At 37.3% G+C, this 20793-nt stretch overlaps 1 protein-coding gene across 5 annotated transcripts in view; it reads right to left on the reverse strand.

Moving 5' to 3' along the window:
* Window positions 1-20793, reverse strand: part of RAD50 (RAD50 double strand break repair protein) — a 130487-nt gene that overhangs the window by 41174 nt on the left and 68520 nt on the right. For all 5 annotated transcript variants that reach the window (XM_078067527.1, XM_078067524.1, XM_078067526.1 and 2 more), the window contains 8 exons: window positions 20163-20348; window positions 19599-19803; window positions 6629-6757; window positions 6230-6395; window positions 4547-4740; window positions 3440-3646; window positions 1674-1856; window positions 1001-1158 (listed from right to left, as the gene is read on the reverse strand). In XM_078067527.1, coding sequence (XP_077923653.1) covers window positions 1001-1158; window positions 1674-1856; window positions 3440-3646; window positions 4547-4740; window positions 6230-6395; window positions 6629-6757; window positions 19599-19803; window positions 20163-20348 — 1428 coding nt within the window. The remainder of the gene's footprint in view (window positions 1-1000; window positions 1159-1673; window positions 1857-3439; window positions 3647-4546; window positions 4741-6229; window positions 6396-6628; window positions 6758-19598; window positions 19804-20162; window positions 20349-20793) is intronic.

The following is a 20793-nucleotide window of genomic DNA, read 5'->3' on the forward strand; positions in this document are numbered from 1 at the left end:
CCCCCAGGATTTCCTTTTTTAAAGCTGAGTAGTATCATTATACACAAACACACACTGAATCTTTATCCATTCATCTGGCTACTGAGAATAATGCTATAATGAACATGGATTTGCAAAGATCTCTTCAAGATCATGTTTTCAATGCTTTTGAATATATACTCAGAAATGGAACTGCTGGATCATCTGGTAATTCTATTTTTAATTTTTTTGAAGATCCTCTATTTTCTCTATCAGCTGTACCATTTCATACTCCTACTAACAATGTACAAAGGTTCCAATTTCTCAACATCCTCACCAATATTTGTTATTTTGTTTTTTTTTGTTTTTGGTAGTAGCCATCCTAAACTGGTGTGAAGTGGTATATCATTGTGGTTTTCATCTGCATTTCCCTGATGAATTAGGCACTTTTTCATTTGCTCACTGGCCATTTGTATATGGTCTCTGGAGAAATGACTATTCAAGTTCTTTGCCCATTTTTAAATCCAATTATTTGTTTTTGTGTTGTTAATTTTAGGAGTTATTTACATATTCTAGATAATCACTTATTAGATAAGTGGTTTGAATATTTTCTCCCATTCCGTCAGTTGCCTTTTCCCGGTTGTTTCCTTGCTTTGTAGAAGTTCTTAAGTTTGATGTAGTCCCATTTATCTATTTTTGCTTTTGCTGCCTGTGCTTTTGGTGTCAGGTCCAAGAAAATATTTATCAATTTCAATATAATGAAGCCTTCCCCCTAAATTTTCTTCTAAGAGTTTTATAGTGTCAGGCCTCACTTTTTATAAAGGAGAATTTTAATCCTCTAAGTTCTGCAAACTTTCAAGGAACTAAAGGCTCAAATTAATGTCATCATTTTACTTGACTGATAAAATACAGCAGAACCAAAGTCAATTAACATAGGACATACCACTTTATAACAATAAATAATAAAACAATTCAAGCAATGAAAAATAAAAGCATGAAATAAGAGATCTGTAGTACATCTCCAAATGTTACAATTACTTACTTCAATTTGGCAAGTCTGTCCCTGGTCTGCTTAATTTCTTTTGATTTACTATGAAGCCAGTCTTCAAGCTGTTTTTTGTTGGGAAAATATCCTAACAATGAAGTTAATTCATCACTGTGTCGAGATTTTATTTTTCTGATTTGTTCATCTTTGTCAGCCTATAGAAAAAAAAATTTTTTTAAATAAAGTCCAAGATCTCCATATTGTATCAAGAACAAAAATAAATTTGAATTCACAACTCTGAGATCAATAATTACATGCTCTACCGACTAAGCCAGCTATTAACAAAAATAAATTCTAGACTACAATTCTAGGCTTAAAAAAATAAAACAATGAAAATGAAAGAAGAAAATGCAAAATTTCAGAAGTCTCACAGTGGGAATTGCCTTTCTGTGCCATAAGAGAAAAAAGTAACAAGTCTGACAATAATAAAAATTAAAACTTCTGTATATGATAAATATTAATAGCAATGGGCATGTGTATATATACTTCTGTATTATTTTTTGTAATTAGAAAACAGTTTTTAAGCTCCCAAGTCTTATAGAGTATTAAGCTCACTTAACTCCTAAAATATAATGCCAACACCACTTAAATATTTCGTAGTGCATCTATTACAAATGTAAATTATTTTAAATACCAGAAAGTATAATTAAAACAAAAAGAAAGGTCGTACTTTGTCTTTGGTCAGCATCTCCATCTGGGTGCGTGTTGTTGTATGATGGTTTAACTGTTCCATCTCCTGGTCCAACTTACGCAGGGTCCTGTCTAGGTCTGCTTTCTCATTTTGAAGACTTATTACTTCTGTTTTTAGAGCTTCTACATTGCTGTTTTTCTCAGCCTTGCTTAGCTCATGTTCCTTATTAATAATTCAAACACACAAGTTTATATGTTTTGTGTTAAAACTATGACAAAATGTATTAGAAATCAACTACTCAGAATGATCAAGATATTACTGTTTGCTTTTATCCAAGAAGAGAAAAGCATTTAAGAAATAAGATTTTTAAGGAAAATCTTATAAAGTTATCTTACTAGGTTATAATGGTAGAGAATTAGTAAACAAATCTGGGAAGGTGAAACAGGAGGGAAAACTCAGAATGTAGTGTAAAACTGAGAAAAATACATCTAAGTATACAGTTTAGTAACTCTTTAGTTGGTATTTAAGTATTTATCAAGTATCCATGGAAATTCACTACATTGCCTGGCATGTAGAACCCATAAAATAGTGCGATGTGATCTCTGACCAGTGCTTTCCCATCACAAGGCAATATTGTGACAAACTGCTAAACTGACAAAAATGTATGCTAGATGCTAAGTTACAGAGCAAATAGAAATGTTTACTTAAATTACCAAGATGGGCTCTGAGAGGGAGATCTGCCAAATTTTAGGATGCCTACTTGGTGGCAGAGATGTGAAGGAAGCGGACAGATTAGAAACGAGGAAGAGAATTTGGAAATTCGTGAAAATAGATGGTCTAAGAAAATTTCTACCGAACAAAAAGTGGTAACATGGCAAGAATCATATAAAATCTACAATGTGTGGAACCTAGAGTGAAAATACTTGTTTTTTTTAACTTAGGTAAGTGGTTCTTAACCAAGGTACTCATAACAATCACCTGGTTTTGTCTGGAACACACATTTCTATTCCCCACTCTAGAGAGAACACGGACTGAGTGGGGTGAGGGCAAAGGGAGAGGCAGACTCCCCACTGAGCAGGGAGCCCGATGCAGGGCTCGATCCCAGGACTCCGGGAACATGACCTGAGCTGAAGGCAGACGCTTAACCAACTGAGCCACCCAAGGGCCCCAAGTCTAAGTCTTTTTTTTTTAAAGATTTTATTTATTTATTCATGAGAGACAGAGAGAGACAGACAGAGAGAGGCAGGGGGAGAAGCAGGCTCCCAAGGAGCAGGGAGCCCGACTCGGGACTTGATCCCAGGACCCTGGGATCATGACCTGAGCTGAAGGCAGACACTTAACCATCTGAGCCACCCAGGCGCCCAAGTCTAAGTCTTTTTTATTTTTATTTTTTTTAAGATTTATTTGACAGAGAGAGACACAGCGAGAGAGGGAACACAAGCAGGGAGAGTGGGAGAGGGAGAAGCAGGCTTCCTGTGCCCGATGCGGGGCTCGATCCCAGGACCCTGGGATCATGACCTGAGTCGAAGGCAGACGCTTAACGACTGAGCCACCCAGGCGCCCCCTAAGTCTTTTTTAAAAGCTTCCTACGTGATTCTAATTTTCAATCCACCAGTTCCAGAATCAAGGAGTTGGTATGATTATAATATTCACGTTTTCATTTTGTATGAGATTCATAGACAAGGTTGATGTTTTTATTGAAATGCCATAATCTTAAGATTAGCAACAGATAATATACTTCAGAATATAAGATTCTAAACGTCTTTACACCTTAAAATTATTAGATTACTCAAATAATATCTTACAGCTTTTGAGAGCTCCTGGTCCAGTTCAATAATCCTGTCCGAAGATCCTTCCAACTGCTGTAATTCATACTTCACATTTCTCAGCTCATTCTGCTTCTTAGTTAGGATTTCTGATTTTAGCTCAATTATTCTTCCCAGTCCAGTTTTCTTATCCCTTATCTCATCTATCTGTTTTTGTTTCAGAGTCTCTTTTTCTGTAAAGTCATTCTACATGAGAAGAATGAGCATTAACAATTGTTTTCAGTGAACAATTTACTAATAAAGTTTCCTGAATGCAAAATTAACACACGCACACTAAGGAAAATATAGGAAAGTACAAAAAAATGCAATGACCATCACCCAGAGATAATCATTATTAACTATGAGCAAACTTTTTATGATTACCTTTAAAAAGAAATTTTGGAAGACAAATACTGTATGATCTCACTTATATGTGGAATCCAAAAACAAAACAAACCCAAAGAACAAACAAACTCAAAGAAAAAGAGATCAGACTTGTGGTCACCAGAGGCGGAAGGTGGGAGGAGGGAGAATTGAAGGAAGGTGGTCAAAAGGTTCAAATTTCCAGTTTTAAGTACTACAGATATAATGTACACTATGATGACTACTGCTAACACTGCCATATGACATAGGAAAGTTGTTAAAGAAGTACATCCTGAAAGTTCTCATCACAAGGTAAATATATTTTCTTTTCTTTTATTGTATATATATATATATATATACACACACACACACACATATATATATATATATATATATATATATGAGGAAACGGGTATTAGCTGAACCTACTGTGGTAATCATTTCACAATACTCGTGCCATATGCCTTAAACATAGGGTGGTACCTGTTAAATTATTTCTCAGTAAAACTGGGAAAAAAGAAAAAAGAAATGTAACTTAAAATCAAATTTAAAATGTAACCTGTATTTTCTTCATATTTTTATCCTTAAAAACTTTAGACAAATTGCTTCCATGAGGTTTTTTTCTATCTCGTAAAGATTCTATCCTAACACTAACCCAAAACTTTGACATATGAGGTCCACCCTAAAATTGAAACAATATAACTAGAGAATCTGATACAAACAAAAGAATATAGCAATATTTACCATCAGCTGGCTGGCAATTTCTGCTTCCCTTTCTTGCCTCTCTCTCACAAGTTTGTGAAAATTTTTAATATGTCTTTCATTGAACGGTCCACGCTCAAAGCCATCTAATTCTAGCTGTGTTGCCAAAGACTGAATTAATGAATCTCTAGCTCGGATATGTTCTTGATGGCGATCCGCTTGTAGCTGCAGACGACCTTTAAAAAACACAACCATAATAATTCAATTTTCAAGTGATTATTTTCAAATTAAAAAAACTGTACATTCATAAGCAGCTATTAAAAAAAAAAAAAAAAACAACAAACACCCACAGCAGAATCTCTTATAACCTTTGCCAGTTTCCCCCACTGGTTAACTGTGGTTTTGTGACATAATAAGAAATATGTATTTGGTCTTTGTCCTTGGTTCCTGGCACAAAGCACCCAAAACTCTTAGAATTTCTGAGTGATACAGGTGAAAAGAGCATCTTTTGTTACTCATTCTAAGTCCTTTTCAGCCATACTTGAGTTTATTCTAATGAGGTGACTCTTAAGAGGATGGGAGCTGGTAGTCAAAGGAACAAACTATGTGATTAGAGAGTAGGAACTTTCAATAACCACCTCCTCAACTCTACAGAGCAGCTGAAGATTGGGTTCAATCACCAATGGCTAATGATTTATTCAACCATGCCTATATAATGGAACTTCCATAAGAACGATGAACAACAGCATTCAGAGAGCTAGCTTTCAGGTTGGTGAACACATCAAGGTGCTGGTTCATGTGTGAGTAATGCAGATGGAAGGCGTGGAAGCTGAAGACCTCTTCCCCATACCTTGCACTATGCATCTCTTCCATTTGACTGTTCCTGAGTGGTATCCTTTATAATAAACTGGTAAAAAGGTTCCCTAAGTTCTATCAATCATGATAGCAAATTACTGAACCTCAGAAAGGGTTTGTGGGGACTCCTGATTTATAGCCAATTGATCAGAGATCAGAAGTGTAGGTGACAGACAACTTAGGACTTGCAACTGGAATCTGAACTGGGTAGGCAGTCCTGTGGGACTCCACAGGGAAAGCACTGACTCCAGACAATTAGTGTCAGAACTGAATTCTCTCTTCCAAGAATTAGAGAATTGCTTGGTGTGGAAAAACGCACACATCTGGTGTCAGAATTGTTGTGAGTAAAAAAACAGTGCTTCCTTTAGTAATATTTTGCAATACTACAGTATAATTTCATAGTCAGGATTCTGACACTGATACAATCCATCAGTTTTATTCAGATTTCCCCAGTGTTACTTTTATGTATTTGTGCATATTAAGTTCTATATAATATAATCAACTGTGTTAGTTCATACCTCCACCATGACAGTGAACATAATGAACAGTTCAACTACCACAATAAGCTTTTGTAATCATAACCATACTTATGTTTTTTTTTTTTTTTGCTCTTGTTGTTTTTACAACCACAACCATACTAACCTTCCTCCTGTTCCTCCTCCTACTCAGTAACCCTGGCAACCAATAATCTGTCCTCTGCTTCTGAAATTTTGACATTTCAGAGATGTTATATAAATGGAAGCATGCTGTATATTATCTTTTCAGATTGGCTTTTTTTCACTCTGCATAATTTCCTGGAGATTCATCATTCATGCAGAAAATGCATAATATTATAATAGGAAAAAAGACCAAGTTAACATTTTGTCCTACCCTGCTCAACAAGCAGTTCTGATTTTTCCTGATTGAGAAGCCTTGATTCTTTATTTAACTTTTCCAGTTCACGCTGACAGTCTACCAGTCTCCTTTCTTTCTCCCTTACTGTTCTTTGGTGATTGTGATATAAATCATTTAGTTGCTCATCAGTCCCTTGAAAAACCTGTGCAGAGAACAAAATAAAGAGCTTTAATGAATACATACAAGAAGTTATCACTCTGAAGTACAAAATATGAACCAAAGCTTATTCAATATCCTTCCTTTTAACATATATATGGAAATAACACAAACATCAAGATTTGTATTTTTTTCTGAAATGAGTGGCAAAATGGATTCAAATGAGGTTCATTATAATAATCTCAAAATTTTGAAGAACAAAATTCTACCACCACAGACCTTCTCCATTTTCTGTTCCAGTTCACTATTATCTTTCTCCATTTGCTTCTTCCGGCTATCCAAGGCTTTAATTTCATTGTCAAGTCTCATTATTTTAGAGAGATTTTGTTCAATTTCTTTTAGACGATTCTGAAAACAAACAAATACTGTACATAAATTTCACTACAGTTTATACTGCAAATGAATGGAAAGGAGTAAGATGTCCCGGGTTAGGTACTTAGTAAAAGTGATCTCTCATTTAGTGCTAACAATGCTAAAAATTATAAGAAGCAAAGAGAAACCAAGGATCAGAGACATTAAATAATTTGCACAACTCCTAACAGCTACTAAGAAAAAAAAAAAGCAATAATTAAACTCTTCTTTTTTTAAAAAAATATTTTATTTATTTATTTATTTATAAATCAGAGAGAGAGAGAGAGTGAGCACAAGCAGGGGAAGTGGCAGGCAGAGGGAGAAGCAGGCGGCAGGCAGAAGGAGAAGCAGGCTCTCCGCTGAGCAAGGAGCCCAATGTGGGACTTGATCCCAGAACCCTAGGATCATAACCTGAGCCAAAGGCAGCCGCTTAACCAGCTGAGCCACCCAGACGTCCCTAAACTCCACTTCTAACTTCAAAGCCCACATCTTGCCCTCAGCAGCTCCCACAGGTCATTCATTCACTGGGCAGCAGAGTCACATTATGTAAAGTACCACTTTATAAAAACTTAAATCTTTAATAGGCTGTTTTTAAAAAACAGATCTACTGTGTGGGCTAGAAACTCATGAGTCACAAGTGCATTCTGAGGCTGAAGGCAAAATTTACACGGAAAACTCTATTTTGACTCAAAGTCTGCTCAAGCACACAGAACTCTGAACAAGTGAAGTGTGACAAGTGATTTCACTGGCGGGCTTCTAGGGACAGCTGGTTGCCTAATCTCCTAGGAATATGTGCAACCAGACTCAAGTGTTCTCTTCCTGGAGTGACGCTGAGGATACTCTTCTAATGTTTGCCTCTATAATTCCAAGGCTGACCAATTCCTCTTCTGAGATATTTTTAGAAACTAATTTATTAAACTACCACACTATTAGAGTGCTTAGATATCAACTGTAAGCTTTCACTGCTGCACCAAAATGCACCCTTAACTTTAATGTCATTTAATAAAATTATAGTAATACCATATCTTGTGATTTATAATTTTTTTTTTTTTAAAGATTTTATTTATTTATTTGACAGAGAGCGAGAACACAAGTAGGCAGAGCAGCAGGCAGAGAGAGAGGGAGAAGCAGGCTCCCTGCTGAGCAGGGAGCCCGACACGGGGCTCGATCCCAGGACTCTGGGATCATGACCTGAGCGAAGGCAGACGCTTAACCGACTGAGCCACCCAGGCGCCCCCTTGTGATTTGTAATATTAACAAGTAGCATGTAATCACCATAAAAACAGGAACTTTGTTCACTAATGTATCCCCAAACACAAGAAACTGGTGTTCACTATGTTAGGTAAATGGAAAAATGAGTAATTTCACCAATAATAATTCGTAACTTTCATTGATTGAATGCCTACTATATTGAAGACATTGTGCAAAATGCTGCTATACATTCACTCTAACCCTTATGAGACTACTTGCTAAGCAGGTGACTTGGAAGAATCAATGTGCATAAAGTCACATTCTTAATGATGAGAGAGGTAAGACGGGAGGCAGGGTGGTATAATGGTTAACACTGTAGGCTATGGGGACTGAAACAAGGTAAACCTCAACTTCACCTTGCACCATATAACCTTGAAATGAAGCATATACTTAAATGTAAGAACGCAAACTATAAAGCTTCAAGAAGAAAACACAGAAGAAAATCTGTGTGATTTTGGGTCAGGCAAAGATTTCCTAATTAGGAAACCAAACAAACTGTACAAGCAAAAAAATGATAAATTAGATTTCATCAAAATTAAAAACTGCTGCTCTTCCAAGAGCAGTTAATAAAATACAGTATTTGCAAAATGCTTATATGATAAGGGCTTGCATCCATAATAAAAAGAAATCTCACAGCCACAAAAGACAAAAATCCCATTCAAAACAAGCAAATATCTGAACAGAAACTTAGCCAAAGAAGATACATAAAAAGACACTTAACATCCATAAGCATTAGAAAAATGAAAATTAAAACTACAATGAAAAAAAAAAACCACTCAGAGATACTACCATGCATCTACTACAATGGCTAAAATAAAAAAGACTGACAATACTAAGTAGTGACAGGACGCAGAGCAACTGCATTCTTAGATGTTGTTGGCAGGACTACAAAATGGTACAGTCACTTTCAAAAGTAATTTGGCAGCTCAGAAGGTTAAACATACACTTCCATATAACCTAGCAACCCACCACTAGGAAGTTACCCAAGAGATTTGAAAAGATATCTCGAAAAGCCTGTACACCAAAGTTTACAGCAGTTTTATTCCTAATAGCTAGAAGCCGGAAAGAGCCTAATATCCATCAACTAGGGAATGGATGAACAAATTGTAATATATCCACACAATTTGCCCTGGATATTAACACCTCAGCTGTGGTACTACACTCAGAAACTTCTCAGCTTCTATCACTGCCTCTTGCTGGCATTATCCGGGCTGGATCTATCATGACACCTCTAGTGGCTTCATTCTTTAAATCCAGCCAGTCCACTAAGTCCGGAATATTCCTTCTTTTTTTTTTTTTTTTTTTTTAAGATTTTATTTATTTATTTGACACAGAGAGAGCAAGAGAGAGAGACAGAGAGCAAGCACAAGCAGGGGGAATGGCAGGCAGGGGAGACGCAGACTCCCTGCTGAGCAAGGAGCCCGATGCGGGACTCGATCCCAGGACCCCGGGATCATGACCTGAGCCAAAGGCAGACGCTTAACAACTGAGCCACCCAGGTGCCCCCGGAATACTCCTTCTTTGAAATCTGCTTTCTTTAAAATTTATTTTAATTCCAGTGTAGTTCACATATAGTGTTATGACATCTGTTCAGTCCCTGCAGCACAAAACCCAGGTTCTACTCCCAGAGCACACCACCTAGTAAAAGAAGCCAGGACAAACAGAACAAAAAATACAGCAGAGTATTTAAAGCTGAGGTGTTAGTGTGAAATGAGACAATGAAGAAGTCGGGTTATCAGGTATACAAGAACCATGAACTTCTGTACGGAAGAAATAAGTATGCCAGAGGTGTTTTCTGAATTCAAAAACAAGTTTCTCAAGCAATTTCCACCCGAAGGCAAAACAGGGCCAGGGTCAGGACAGAATGCGGTGGGACGAGAATAAAGTAGTTTACGACAGAATTCGTAAAGACAGAGGGAATCTATAAAAATGAGAAAGCATGAATGCAGTATTTGAAATGAAGTGGTCTTCTAGATGGCTCCTGGGAAGGTGATCTGACTCAAACCTTATGTTTAGTTCCATGAAGGGAATAAACCTAACCTTGTATGTCAAAGCTAAAACCAAACCAAACCAAACCTTTGAAATCAACCACTTAATAAATATTTACTGAACCACCTGCTATGTGCCAGGCACTGAGCTACGCTATGAGGACAGAGAATAAAATTAAACCCACAGAGAACTAGTCAAAACTAAACACAAATAAAGAAACAATATATATATGTGTGATGAATCACTAAATTCTACTCCTGAAACCAGTATTACACTACATGTTAATTAACTAGAATTTGAATAAAAATTTGAAAACAAACAAACAATACCTCACTATTTGCTACAGCCTTAGAATCCTGGCATCACTCGGGGCGCCTGGGTGGCTCAGTCGTTAAGCGTCTGCCTTCGGCTCAGGTCATGATCCCAGGGTCCTGGGATCGAGCCCCGCATCGATCTGCTCGATCTGCGGGAAGCCTGCTTCTCCCTGCTCTGCGGGAAGCCTGCTTCTCCCTCTCCCACTCCCCCTGCTTGTGTTCCCTCTCTTGCTCTCTCTCTGTCAAATAAATAAATAAAATCTTTAAAAAAAAAAAAAAAAAAAAAGAATCCTGGCATCACTCAACAAATACCAGTTGTTATCTCTTTGCCATACCTTCACATTCTTTCCTTACAATAAATGTTCCATTTCAACTATATGGATTTCACTGATACTGTTCAAGAACAGCTTGCTTTTTCACTGTCCCTACATCTCTAATTACTTACCCATTTATGATCAACAAAATCATATCCCCAATTAATTCCAATGTAATCCCCTCTGGCCATCTCAGACAAAATTCTCTTTCTTATTCCTCAGAGCCCTTACGCCTCTTGTCTTTTCTACCTTATGTGTGCCTGTCATCTTTCTAACCATGCTGCTTCTAAAGAAGATAAAATGTGTTCCAGGGTCTTGGGTATTACCATACAACATCTATACACAGTAATCACAATAACTCATCCTAACATTTATCATAATTTATCATTCTTTTGTCTATTAAACTAAATTCTAAGCCCACTGGTTCTCCATAATCTGAATGCAATTCTCTCTCTCATTTTATTCTGGTTTACTTAACCTAGGCTCTTCCTCACGTGATTCTGTTTTGATAAGTTGCATGTGTGAAAATATATAAAAATGTGGATGTAAATACATTTATAATGTATTTATACAAAAAAAGAAAAACTGCTGATAGGCTGTATTTGGAAGGTCAGAAATGAGTTGGAAGAGCACCTCTTACTTTTCAACTCATATTTTCCTATAATTTTTTTTCACTGTGAGCACATACTACTTTTAAAAGAAAAAATAAAAATACAAACAGACATACAACGCCTTCTACTCTGTCAGTTTGATTTTTCCCCATCCTTTAAGGCCCAGTTCAGCCATCCCTCCTCCCCTGAAGGCTTTGTGACAGATTTCTCTTCAAGACCACCCCCCTTTTTTAACAGCTTTACTGAGATAGATTTCACATACCATATAACCCATCTGTTTGTGTATTTTTTTAAAGATTTTATTTATTTATTTGACAAAGAGAGAGATAGAGAGCACAAGCAGGGGGAGTGGCAGGCAGAGGGAGAGGGAGAAGCAGGCTCCCCGCTGAGCAGAGAGCCCTATGTGGGGCTTGATCCCAGGACCCGGGGATCATGACCTGAGCCGAAGGCAGACACTTAACAGACTGAGCCACCCAGGTGCCCATAATCCACCTGTTTAAAGTGTACAATTTAACACTATTTAGTATATTCACAGAGTCGTGCAACCATTACCACAACCTAATCTTAGGGTATTTCAACTTCCAAAAAGGAAACTATGCCAATTAGCAGTCACTGTTCATTCCTCTCTACCACCTACCCTACACAATCAATTTTCTCTCTAGATTTGCCTATTTTGGACATTTCAAATAAATGGAATCGTATAATATGTGATCTTTTGTAATTGGCTCCCTTCACTTAATGTGTTTTCGAGGTTCTTGCCTGTTGTAGCATGTATCAGAACTTCATTCCTTTTTATGGCTGAATAATATTCCAATGTAAGGGTATGCCACATTTTATTCAGCAGTAAACGGACAACTGAGTTGTTTCCATTTTTTGGCTATTATGAATAATGCTGCTATGAACGTCCCTATACAAGTTTTGTATAGATGAATTTTTTTAATTTCTCTTGGGTAGAAGATATTTTTTTAAGATTTTATTTATTTGACAGACAAGAGACAGCAAGAGAGGGAACACAAGCAGGGGGAGTGGGAGAGGGAGAAGCAGGCTTCCTGCTGAGTGGGGAAGCCTGATGTGGGGCTCCATCCCAGGGATCATGACCTGAGCCGAAGGCAGACACTTAATGATTGAGCCACCCAGGCGCCCCTGGGAGTAAGATACTTAAGGAGTAAAATTGCTGGATCATATGTTAACTCTATGTTTAACATTTCAAGGAATTGCTGAACTGTTTTCCAATGTCGGATGCATCATTTTACATTCCCACCAGCATATATGAGGGTTCCAATTTCTCCCTATCCTTATTAACACTAATTATACGTCTTTTTGATTTACAGCCACTCTGTGATTTTGATTTGTATGTTCCTGAAGAATAATGATGTCAAATATCTTTTCATGTGTCTTTGGACACATAGATACCTTCTTTAGAGAAACATCTATTTAGATCCTTTGCACATTTTCAATTTGTTATTTTTTTAATTATTGAGTTATATAGAGTTCGTTATATATTCCAGAAAAAGGTCCCTTTTCAGATATATGACTGGCAATTATTTTCTCCCTTTTTGTGGGTTGTCGTTTTGCTTCTCAATGATGTAGTCTGCAAAACAAGTTTTTTATTTTGAGGAAGTCCAATTTATCTATTTTTTCTTTCCTCACTTGTGCTACAGACACCACCTTTTAGCTCCTAAAGAATCTATGCTTTAAATGATATTATTTGCATAGCTCTTCAAATTACTCCTTTGTGATCCTATCTTCTTAAAAAGTTTCCTTGTTTCTCCTAATAGATTTTAAGTTCTTTAAAAGCAAGGTCCAAGTTTTTGGCCTCATCATCCCCAAGAGCACCTGGCACAGTGCTACGCAAAAAACAATATTCACTAAATAATGCAATAATGTCAATGGGTACTGGAACAGAAATAAAACCAAAGCTTTTCTAGTTTACAATTCAAAAATCTATACCAGGAGGTTGGAAGATGGCAATGGAGTAGGAGGACCCTAGGCTCACCTCACCCCACAAATACAAGTAGATAACTATCAAATCATCCTTAATACCCCAGAAATCTATCTGAAGCCTGGCAGAACAAACTCCACAACTAAAGGTAGAGAAGAAGTCACAGTGAAGAAGACAGGAAGTGCAGAGATGCAGTTTATGGCCCCTGGGGTGGGGAAGGAGAAGCAGTCACTGAGAAGGGTGAGAAGATAGACTAACACTCAGGGAAGCACACAAGAGAAAACAAATCCCCATAGCAATTCACCTGGAAAGCGAGAGGGCCTGAATTTTTTGAGTTTTTGCAACTAGTGGAGCCTGGAGTTTTAAAGGTCAACGTGTTTGGCTCTGGGAAAGCTCAAAGGGCATTGGGGCTGCTCTTGGAGAAAATGTGGGGCAAACAGCCACAGAAACAGCAATTTGAAGAGTGCCTGGGGCACACAGTGGGGAGGTTAGTTGCTCCTCTCAGAGCATGTCCTCGAGAGGCAATGTTCATTCAGAGACTGCTCCAGGAACAAAGGAACTGGCAGGCACCATTTCCCTCCCCATCCCTAAGCATAAGCAGAAGGCCATCTGCAGGAACCAGCCCAGCCCTGACACTTGCTACCTAACTTACTTACACTAAGCCATGCCCCCCAACGCCCCAGTGGAACCTCTGCTCCCAATCACCCTCACCTTAGTCCCAGTGCAGCAGCTCCCCTCCCCAAGAAGACTGGCCCAAACCCCTGCCAAGATCGCATCTCCTGACGCAGGAGTTTTGCGGAGCCTCGGTTCCAGTGGCAGTGGTGATAGATCTCATTTCACAAGCAGAACAGAGTACACGTAGTTAAAATGTGCCACAATCAGGCCAGGGACCCAACAATGCCCACAACAGGTAGAGACAGCCTCTGCAAATGACTGGTTTGAAGGATAAAGTGGCTAGGATACAAAAGTGGAGCACATGAAGCACACATAGGAGATGCTTCCACAAGCACCAGGCTCCAGAGAACAGGGGACACTACACTGCAGGGCACTATAAGACGACCTCTTCTTCATAAAGGCATTCCCCTCAAAAATAGGAAACATAGCTGACTTCCCTGACACACAGTAACAGGCACAGAGACTTAGACAAAACGAGAAGACAGAAGTATTTGTCCCAAATCTAAGAACAGGACAAGCCACAGCTAGAGATCTAAGTGAAACAGAAATAAGTAACATGCCTGTTGGAGAATTTAAAGCAATGATGATAAGGATACTCACTGGACTTGGGAAAAGAGGGGAAGACATCACTGAGACCATTAACACAGAGATAATGAATAACATAGCAGAGATAAAGGGCTCAATAAATGAAATGAGAAACACATTTGATGGAATGAACAGCAGGCTGGAAGAAGCAGAAGAAAGATACAGTGACCCACAAAAGAGACTAATGGAAAGTCATCAAACTGAATAAAAGGAAGAAAAAAGAATTATGCAAAATGAGAACAGACAGGGACGCCTGGGTGGCTCAGTCGGTTGAGCGTTTGCCTTAGGCTCAGGTCATGATTCCAGGGTCCTGGGATCAAGTACCACATCGGGCTCCTTGCTCAGCGGGGAGCCTGCTTCTCCTTCTGCCTGCCGCTCCCCCTGCTTGTGCTCTCTCTCTGACAAATACATAAATAAAATCTTAAAAAAAAAAAAAGAAAGAGAACAGACTTTGGGAACTCAGTGACTCCACCAAACATAACGTTTGTATTATAGGAGTCCCAGAAGAAGAAGAGAGAGAAAATGGGGCAGAGAATTTATCTGAAGAAATAATAGCTGAAAACTTCCTTAATCCGGAAGAGATTAAGGAGATACTAGATTCAGGAGGCACATCTTTTCTGACCCCAAAGCTGTGAAACTAGACATCAGTCACAAGAAAAAATGTGGCACTAAATACACAGGGATTAAATAACATGCTACTAAACAATGAATGGGTCAACCAGAAAATAAAAGAAGAAACAAAAAAGTACGTGGAGGGGTACATGGTAGGCTCGGTTGGAGGAGCGTGCGACTCCTGATCTCAGGGTTGTAAATTCAAGCCGCATGCTGGGTGAAGAGATTACTAAAAAAAATAAATAAAACTTTTTAAAAAAGTACATGGAAACAAATGAAAATGAAACACAACAGTTCAAAATTGTTGGGACATAGCAGAAGTTGTTCTAAGAGGGAAATTTATAGCAATAGAGACCTACCTAAAGAAGACATATCTCAAATAAACAACCTAACCTTACACCTAAAGGTGCTAGAGAAAGAGCAAACAAAACCCAAACAAACCTCTTCCCCCCTCCCCCGCCAGCTCGTGATTTCTCTCTCTCTCACAAATAAATAAAACCTTAAAAAACAAAACAAAACAAAAACTCCCAACAAACAAAACTCCAGGACCACATGGCTTCACAAGTAAGTTCGACATATACCAAAACCAGATAAAGACACCATAAAAAAAAGACAACTACAGGCCAATATCTCTGATGAACATAGATGTAAAAATCCTCAACAAAATACTAGCAAACCGAATCCAACAATAAATAATCAGGGCACCTGGGTGGCTCAGTCAGTTAAGCATCTGCCTTTGGTCTCCCTCTGCCTCCTCCCCACTGCTCATGCTTTGTCTTTCCCTGTCTCTCAAGTAAATAAATAAAATCTTAAAAAAAAAAAAAAAATCATTCACCATGATCAAGTAGTATTTATTTCTGGGTTACAAGCTTGGTTCAATATTTGCAAATCAATCAGTATGATGCATCACATCAATAAGACAAAGGGTAAGAACCTTATGATCATTTCAATAGACGCAGAAAAAGCATTTGACAAATACAACATCCATTCACGATAAAAACTCTCAAAAAAGTAGGTTTAGAGGGGACATACCTCAACATAATAAAGGCCATCTATGAAAAACACACAGCTAACACCATCCTCAATGGGGAAAAACTGAGAGCCATTCCCCAAGGTCAGGAACAAAACTTTTATTCAATATAGTAATACAAGTCCTAGCCACAGCAATCAGACAACTAAAAGAGACAAAAGGCCTCCAAACTGGTAAGGAAGAAGTAAAATTTTGACTATTGGCAGATGACATGATACTATATATTATAAACATATGGTATACTATATACATACTATGGTAAACATACTAAACAACACAGTGTACATACTATACATATATGTGTATACTACATGTATATTATACATACTACATATATGTATATAGTACATATATACATATATAACCAGAAAGACCATCAAAAAACTATTAGAACTGATAAACAAATTCAGTAAAATCAAAGGAAACAAAACCAATTATATTTCTATACACCAATAATGAAGCAGCAGAAAAAGAAATTAAGAAAACAATCCCATTTACAATTGCACCAAAAATAATAAGACACCTAGGAGTAAACCTAACCAAAGAGGTGAAAGACCTGTACTCTGAAAACCATAGAATACTGATGAAAGAAAATGAAAATGACCCAAAGAAGTGGGACGACATTCCATGCCCATAGATTGGAAGAACAAATACTGTTGAAATGTCTATACCACCCAAAGCAATCTACAGATTTAATGCAATCCCTATCAAAATACCAACAGCATTTTTCACAGAACTAGAATAAACAATCCAAAAATCTACGGAACCACAAAACCCCGAAGAGCCACAGCAATCTTGAAAAAGAAAAGCAAAACTGGAGACGTCGCAATTCCAGACTTCAAATTATATTACAAAGCTGTAGTGATCAAAATAGTATAGTACTGGCACAAAAACAGACACACAGATCAATAGGACAGAAAATCCAGAAATTAACCCACAATAATATGGTCAACTAATCTTCGACAAAGCAGGAAAGAATATCCAAAGGAAAAAAGACTGCTCGACAAATGGTATTGCGAAAACTGGTCAGCTACATGTGAAAGAATTAAACTGGACCACTTTCTTACACCATACACAAAAATAAAATAGATTAAAGACCTAAATGTGAGACTTTAAACTATAAAAGTCCTAGAAGAGAGCACAGGCAGTAATTTCTCCAACATAGGCCACCGCAATTTTTTTCCACACAGGTCCCTTCAGGGAAGGGAAACAAAAGCAAAAATAAACTATTGGGATTACATTGAAATAAAAAGCTTCTGCACAAAGAAGACATCAAAACTAAAAAGTAACTTATGGAATGGGAGAAGATATTTACAAATGACATATCCAATAAAGGGCTAGTATTCGGAACATATAAAGAACTGATACAACTCAACACCCGAAAAACAAATAATCCAATTAAAAAATGGGCATAAGACATGAACAGACATTTCTCCAAAGAAGACATCAAGATGGTAGACACATGGGGGCGCCTGGGTGGCTCAGTTGGTTAAGCAACTGCCTTCGGCTCAGGTCATGATCCTGGAGTCCCGGGATCGAGTCCCGCATCGGGCTTCCTGCTCAGCAGAGAGTCTGCTTCTCCCTCTCCCCGCTCTTGTGCTCTCTCTCTCTCAAATAAATAAATAAAATCTTAAAAAAAAAAAAAAAAAAAAAAAAAAAGATGGTAGACACATGAAAAGATGCTCAACATTACTGTTCATCAGGGAAATGCAAATCAAAACTACAATGAGATACCATCTCACACCTGTGAGAATAGGTAAAATCACAAGATGGTATTGAGGATGTGGAGAAAAAGGAACGCTTGTGCACTACTAGTGGGAATGCAAACTGCGGCAGCCACTCTGGAAAACAATAAGAAGTTAAAAATAGAACTACCTTATGATCCAGCAATTGCACTACTGGGTATTACCCAGAGTACACAAGAACACTCAATTCGAAGGGATACATGCACCCCTATGTTTATAGCAGCATTATTTACAATGCTGAGATATGGAAGCAGCCCAAGTGCCATCGACTGAAGAATGGATAAAGATGTGATATATAGAGACAATGGACTATTACTCAGCCATAAAAAAAGAATGAAATCTGGCCATTTACAACAACATGGATGGAACTAGATAGTAGAATGCTAAGTGAAACAAGTCAGAGAAAGACTAATTTGATTTCACTCATACATGGAATTAAGAAACAAAACGAACAAAGGCAAAATAAAAAAGGAGACAAAATAAGAAATAGACTTTTTTTTTTTTAAAGATTTTATTTATTTATTTGACAGAGAAAGAGAAAGAGAAAGAGCAAACACAAGCAGGGGGGAGCGGCAGAGGGAGAGGGACAAGCAGGCTCCCCACCGAGAAGGGAGCCCCATGTGGGGCTTGATCCCAGGACCCTGGGATCGTGACCTGAGCAAAAGGCAGAGGCTTAACTGACTGAGCCACCCAGGTGCTCCAAGAAACAGACTTAACTATGGAGAACAAACTGATGATTACCAGAGGGGAAGTGGGTAGGAGGATAGGTGAAATAGATGATGGGGATTAAGGAATATCTTTGTCATGATGACCATCAGATGATTAAAATAAAAACTTTTTTAAATGAATGAATGAATGAATAAATAAATAAAATTTAAAAAATAATCTATACCAGTATTTAGAGATGAATTTAAGAGCCAAATCAGTTAACTTTTAAATAATTTTAAAAAAATTCTTCTACTATTTGAAACCTAGAAAATGGCCATTTTCAAGGATGCTCTTACTTATTTAGGCTAGGAACACTTTAAGAGCAAGGACATAACTGTAGTTCTCCTTGTACCTGTAACCCCAAGCACAGTATACCTTGTATACCCCTTGCACACAGGAAACAATAAATGTTTAGGAAGCGTACATTTTTATTTATGGTCTTTATGGCCTTTCTTATAAACCACAAGAGTTTAGAAAACTGTCAGATATATCAACATGTTATGCATCAATTCCAAATTTTATGCAACGTCAAGAAAATCCTGAAAATTATAAAAATTCCCTGGAAAGATGTGTCAATTAAAAAAAAAAAATCTCGGGGCACCCGGGTGGCTCAGTCCTTAAGCGTCTGCCTTCGGCTCAGGTCATGATCCCAGGGTCCTGGGATCGAGCCCCGCTTCGGGCTCCCTGCTCAGCCAGGAGCCTGCTTCTCCCTCACCCACTCCCCCTGCTTGTGTTCCCTCTCTGGCTGTTTCTCTGTCAAATAAATAAATAAAATCTAAAAAAAAAAAAAATCTCCTTAAGAATACAGTAATGTGTAAGGTTGGGTCATTATTCAACAACTAAAGATGTACCTCAGTAACTTAGTATGATGGTATGAATTTGTTTACTCTCAAATTCAAGCTCTTTGGGCAATTCTAAGACTAACCACCCAATACAGAACTAAGATATTAACCATAACATTATAGAGTGATATTTTTTTCAAGAAATATATACAACATTCAAATTTATATAAAAATAAAGTGCTTTAAGGGATGCTACCATGATAAAAGATGACCTTCTTACCTTCAATGGATCAAGTTCATTTTCATAGGATTTGACAATTTCCTTTGATGATGTTAACTGGGCTTCCTTACTAGTAATCTGGTCACGTATCTCACAAGCTTTTTCCTTATTTTGCTTCAAATATTTTAGTTCTGTTTGACATTCTTTTACTTTCTGACCTTGTGTCTGTCGTACCTGCCGCAGTGTTTCCAAGGCTTTTATGTACCTTTGGAGATATTAAATAAAAATCAAACTTCTGTTCAAGGGAATTACAGTAGATTTAAACAATGGAATATTACATAGTTGTTAAGATGACATTTAAAAAGAGTTATTAATAACTTAGAAAATGCTTATGATGTAATGGTAAATGAAAAAGTTACATATAAATTATCAACAGGTCAATAAAGATGTACAGAATGAAAACAGAAAGGAAATATGCCTAGTGGTTGTTACTGGATGACAGGTAATAACTAATGACTTTTTTACTTTTAAAACATTTTCTCTTTTAAAAAAGAAGCATCCAAATTGCAACCATGGCTCAATAACTTAATGGGTTTTTATAAAGTCTCGCTAAAGGTTACAAACCTTGTTGCTGAAAAAATCTCATCAAATTTTTGCTTCAGAGCCTTTCCTTCACTTAAAGGCCAATTAGAGTCTTCTTGGTGACAAAAAATGACATTATTTAGCACAGACCTGGAAACCCCAAGAGAACTTATCATCTCTCGGTCAATTTCTGCACACTTAGAGCTGAGACTGACCTTCTCACCATGCCTACAGAAAACAAAAATCGAGAATTTATGTAAAAAAAAAAAAAACAAAACCCAAACCCCTCCATTTGTACCTGTTTAATCATTCCTTTACACTGTACTTGTTAAAAAAAAAAAAGAAAAGAAAGAAAAAGAAAAGAAAAAAGAAGAAGGAAAAAAAAAAAGTCCTCTCATCCATCCCATTACAATAGGTTCCTCATGGTAAAAAGTTTAAATGATTCAGCAGTTCAATGATGAAAAAGTATGTAAAACAGCACAGGACAGGAAATGATGCAAGAATTAATTTTTTTTACATGTTTGGACTTCGAAATACAGTAATTTAAAATATTTATAGACAATAAACAGAGGAAACTATCTTCCAACCCCAGAATTTAAAAATAAGAAAAATAAGAGACTTAAAAGAATAAAACAGGATGATCCACAGCAGATAGGCAACAGTGCCTTAAACA

The sequence above is a fragment of the Halichoerus grypus genome, chromosome 2, assembly GCF_964656455.1.
Source record: "Halichoerus grypus chromosome 2, mHalGry1.hap1.1, whole genome shotgun sequence".
In the NCBI taxonomy this organism is placed as follows: Eukaryota; Metazoa; Chordata; class Mammalia; order Carnivora; family Phocidae; genus Halichoerus; species Halichoerus grypus.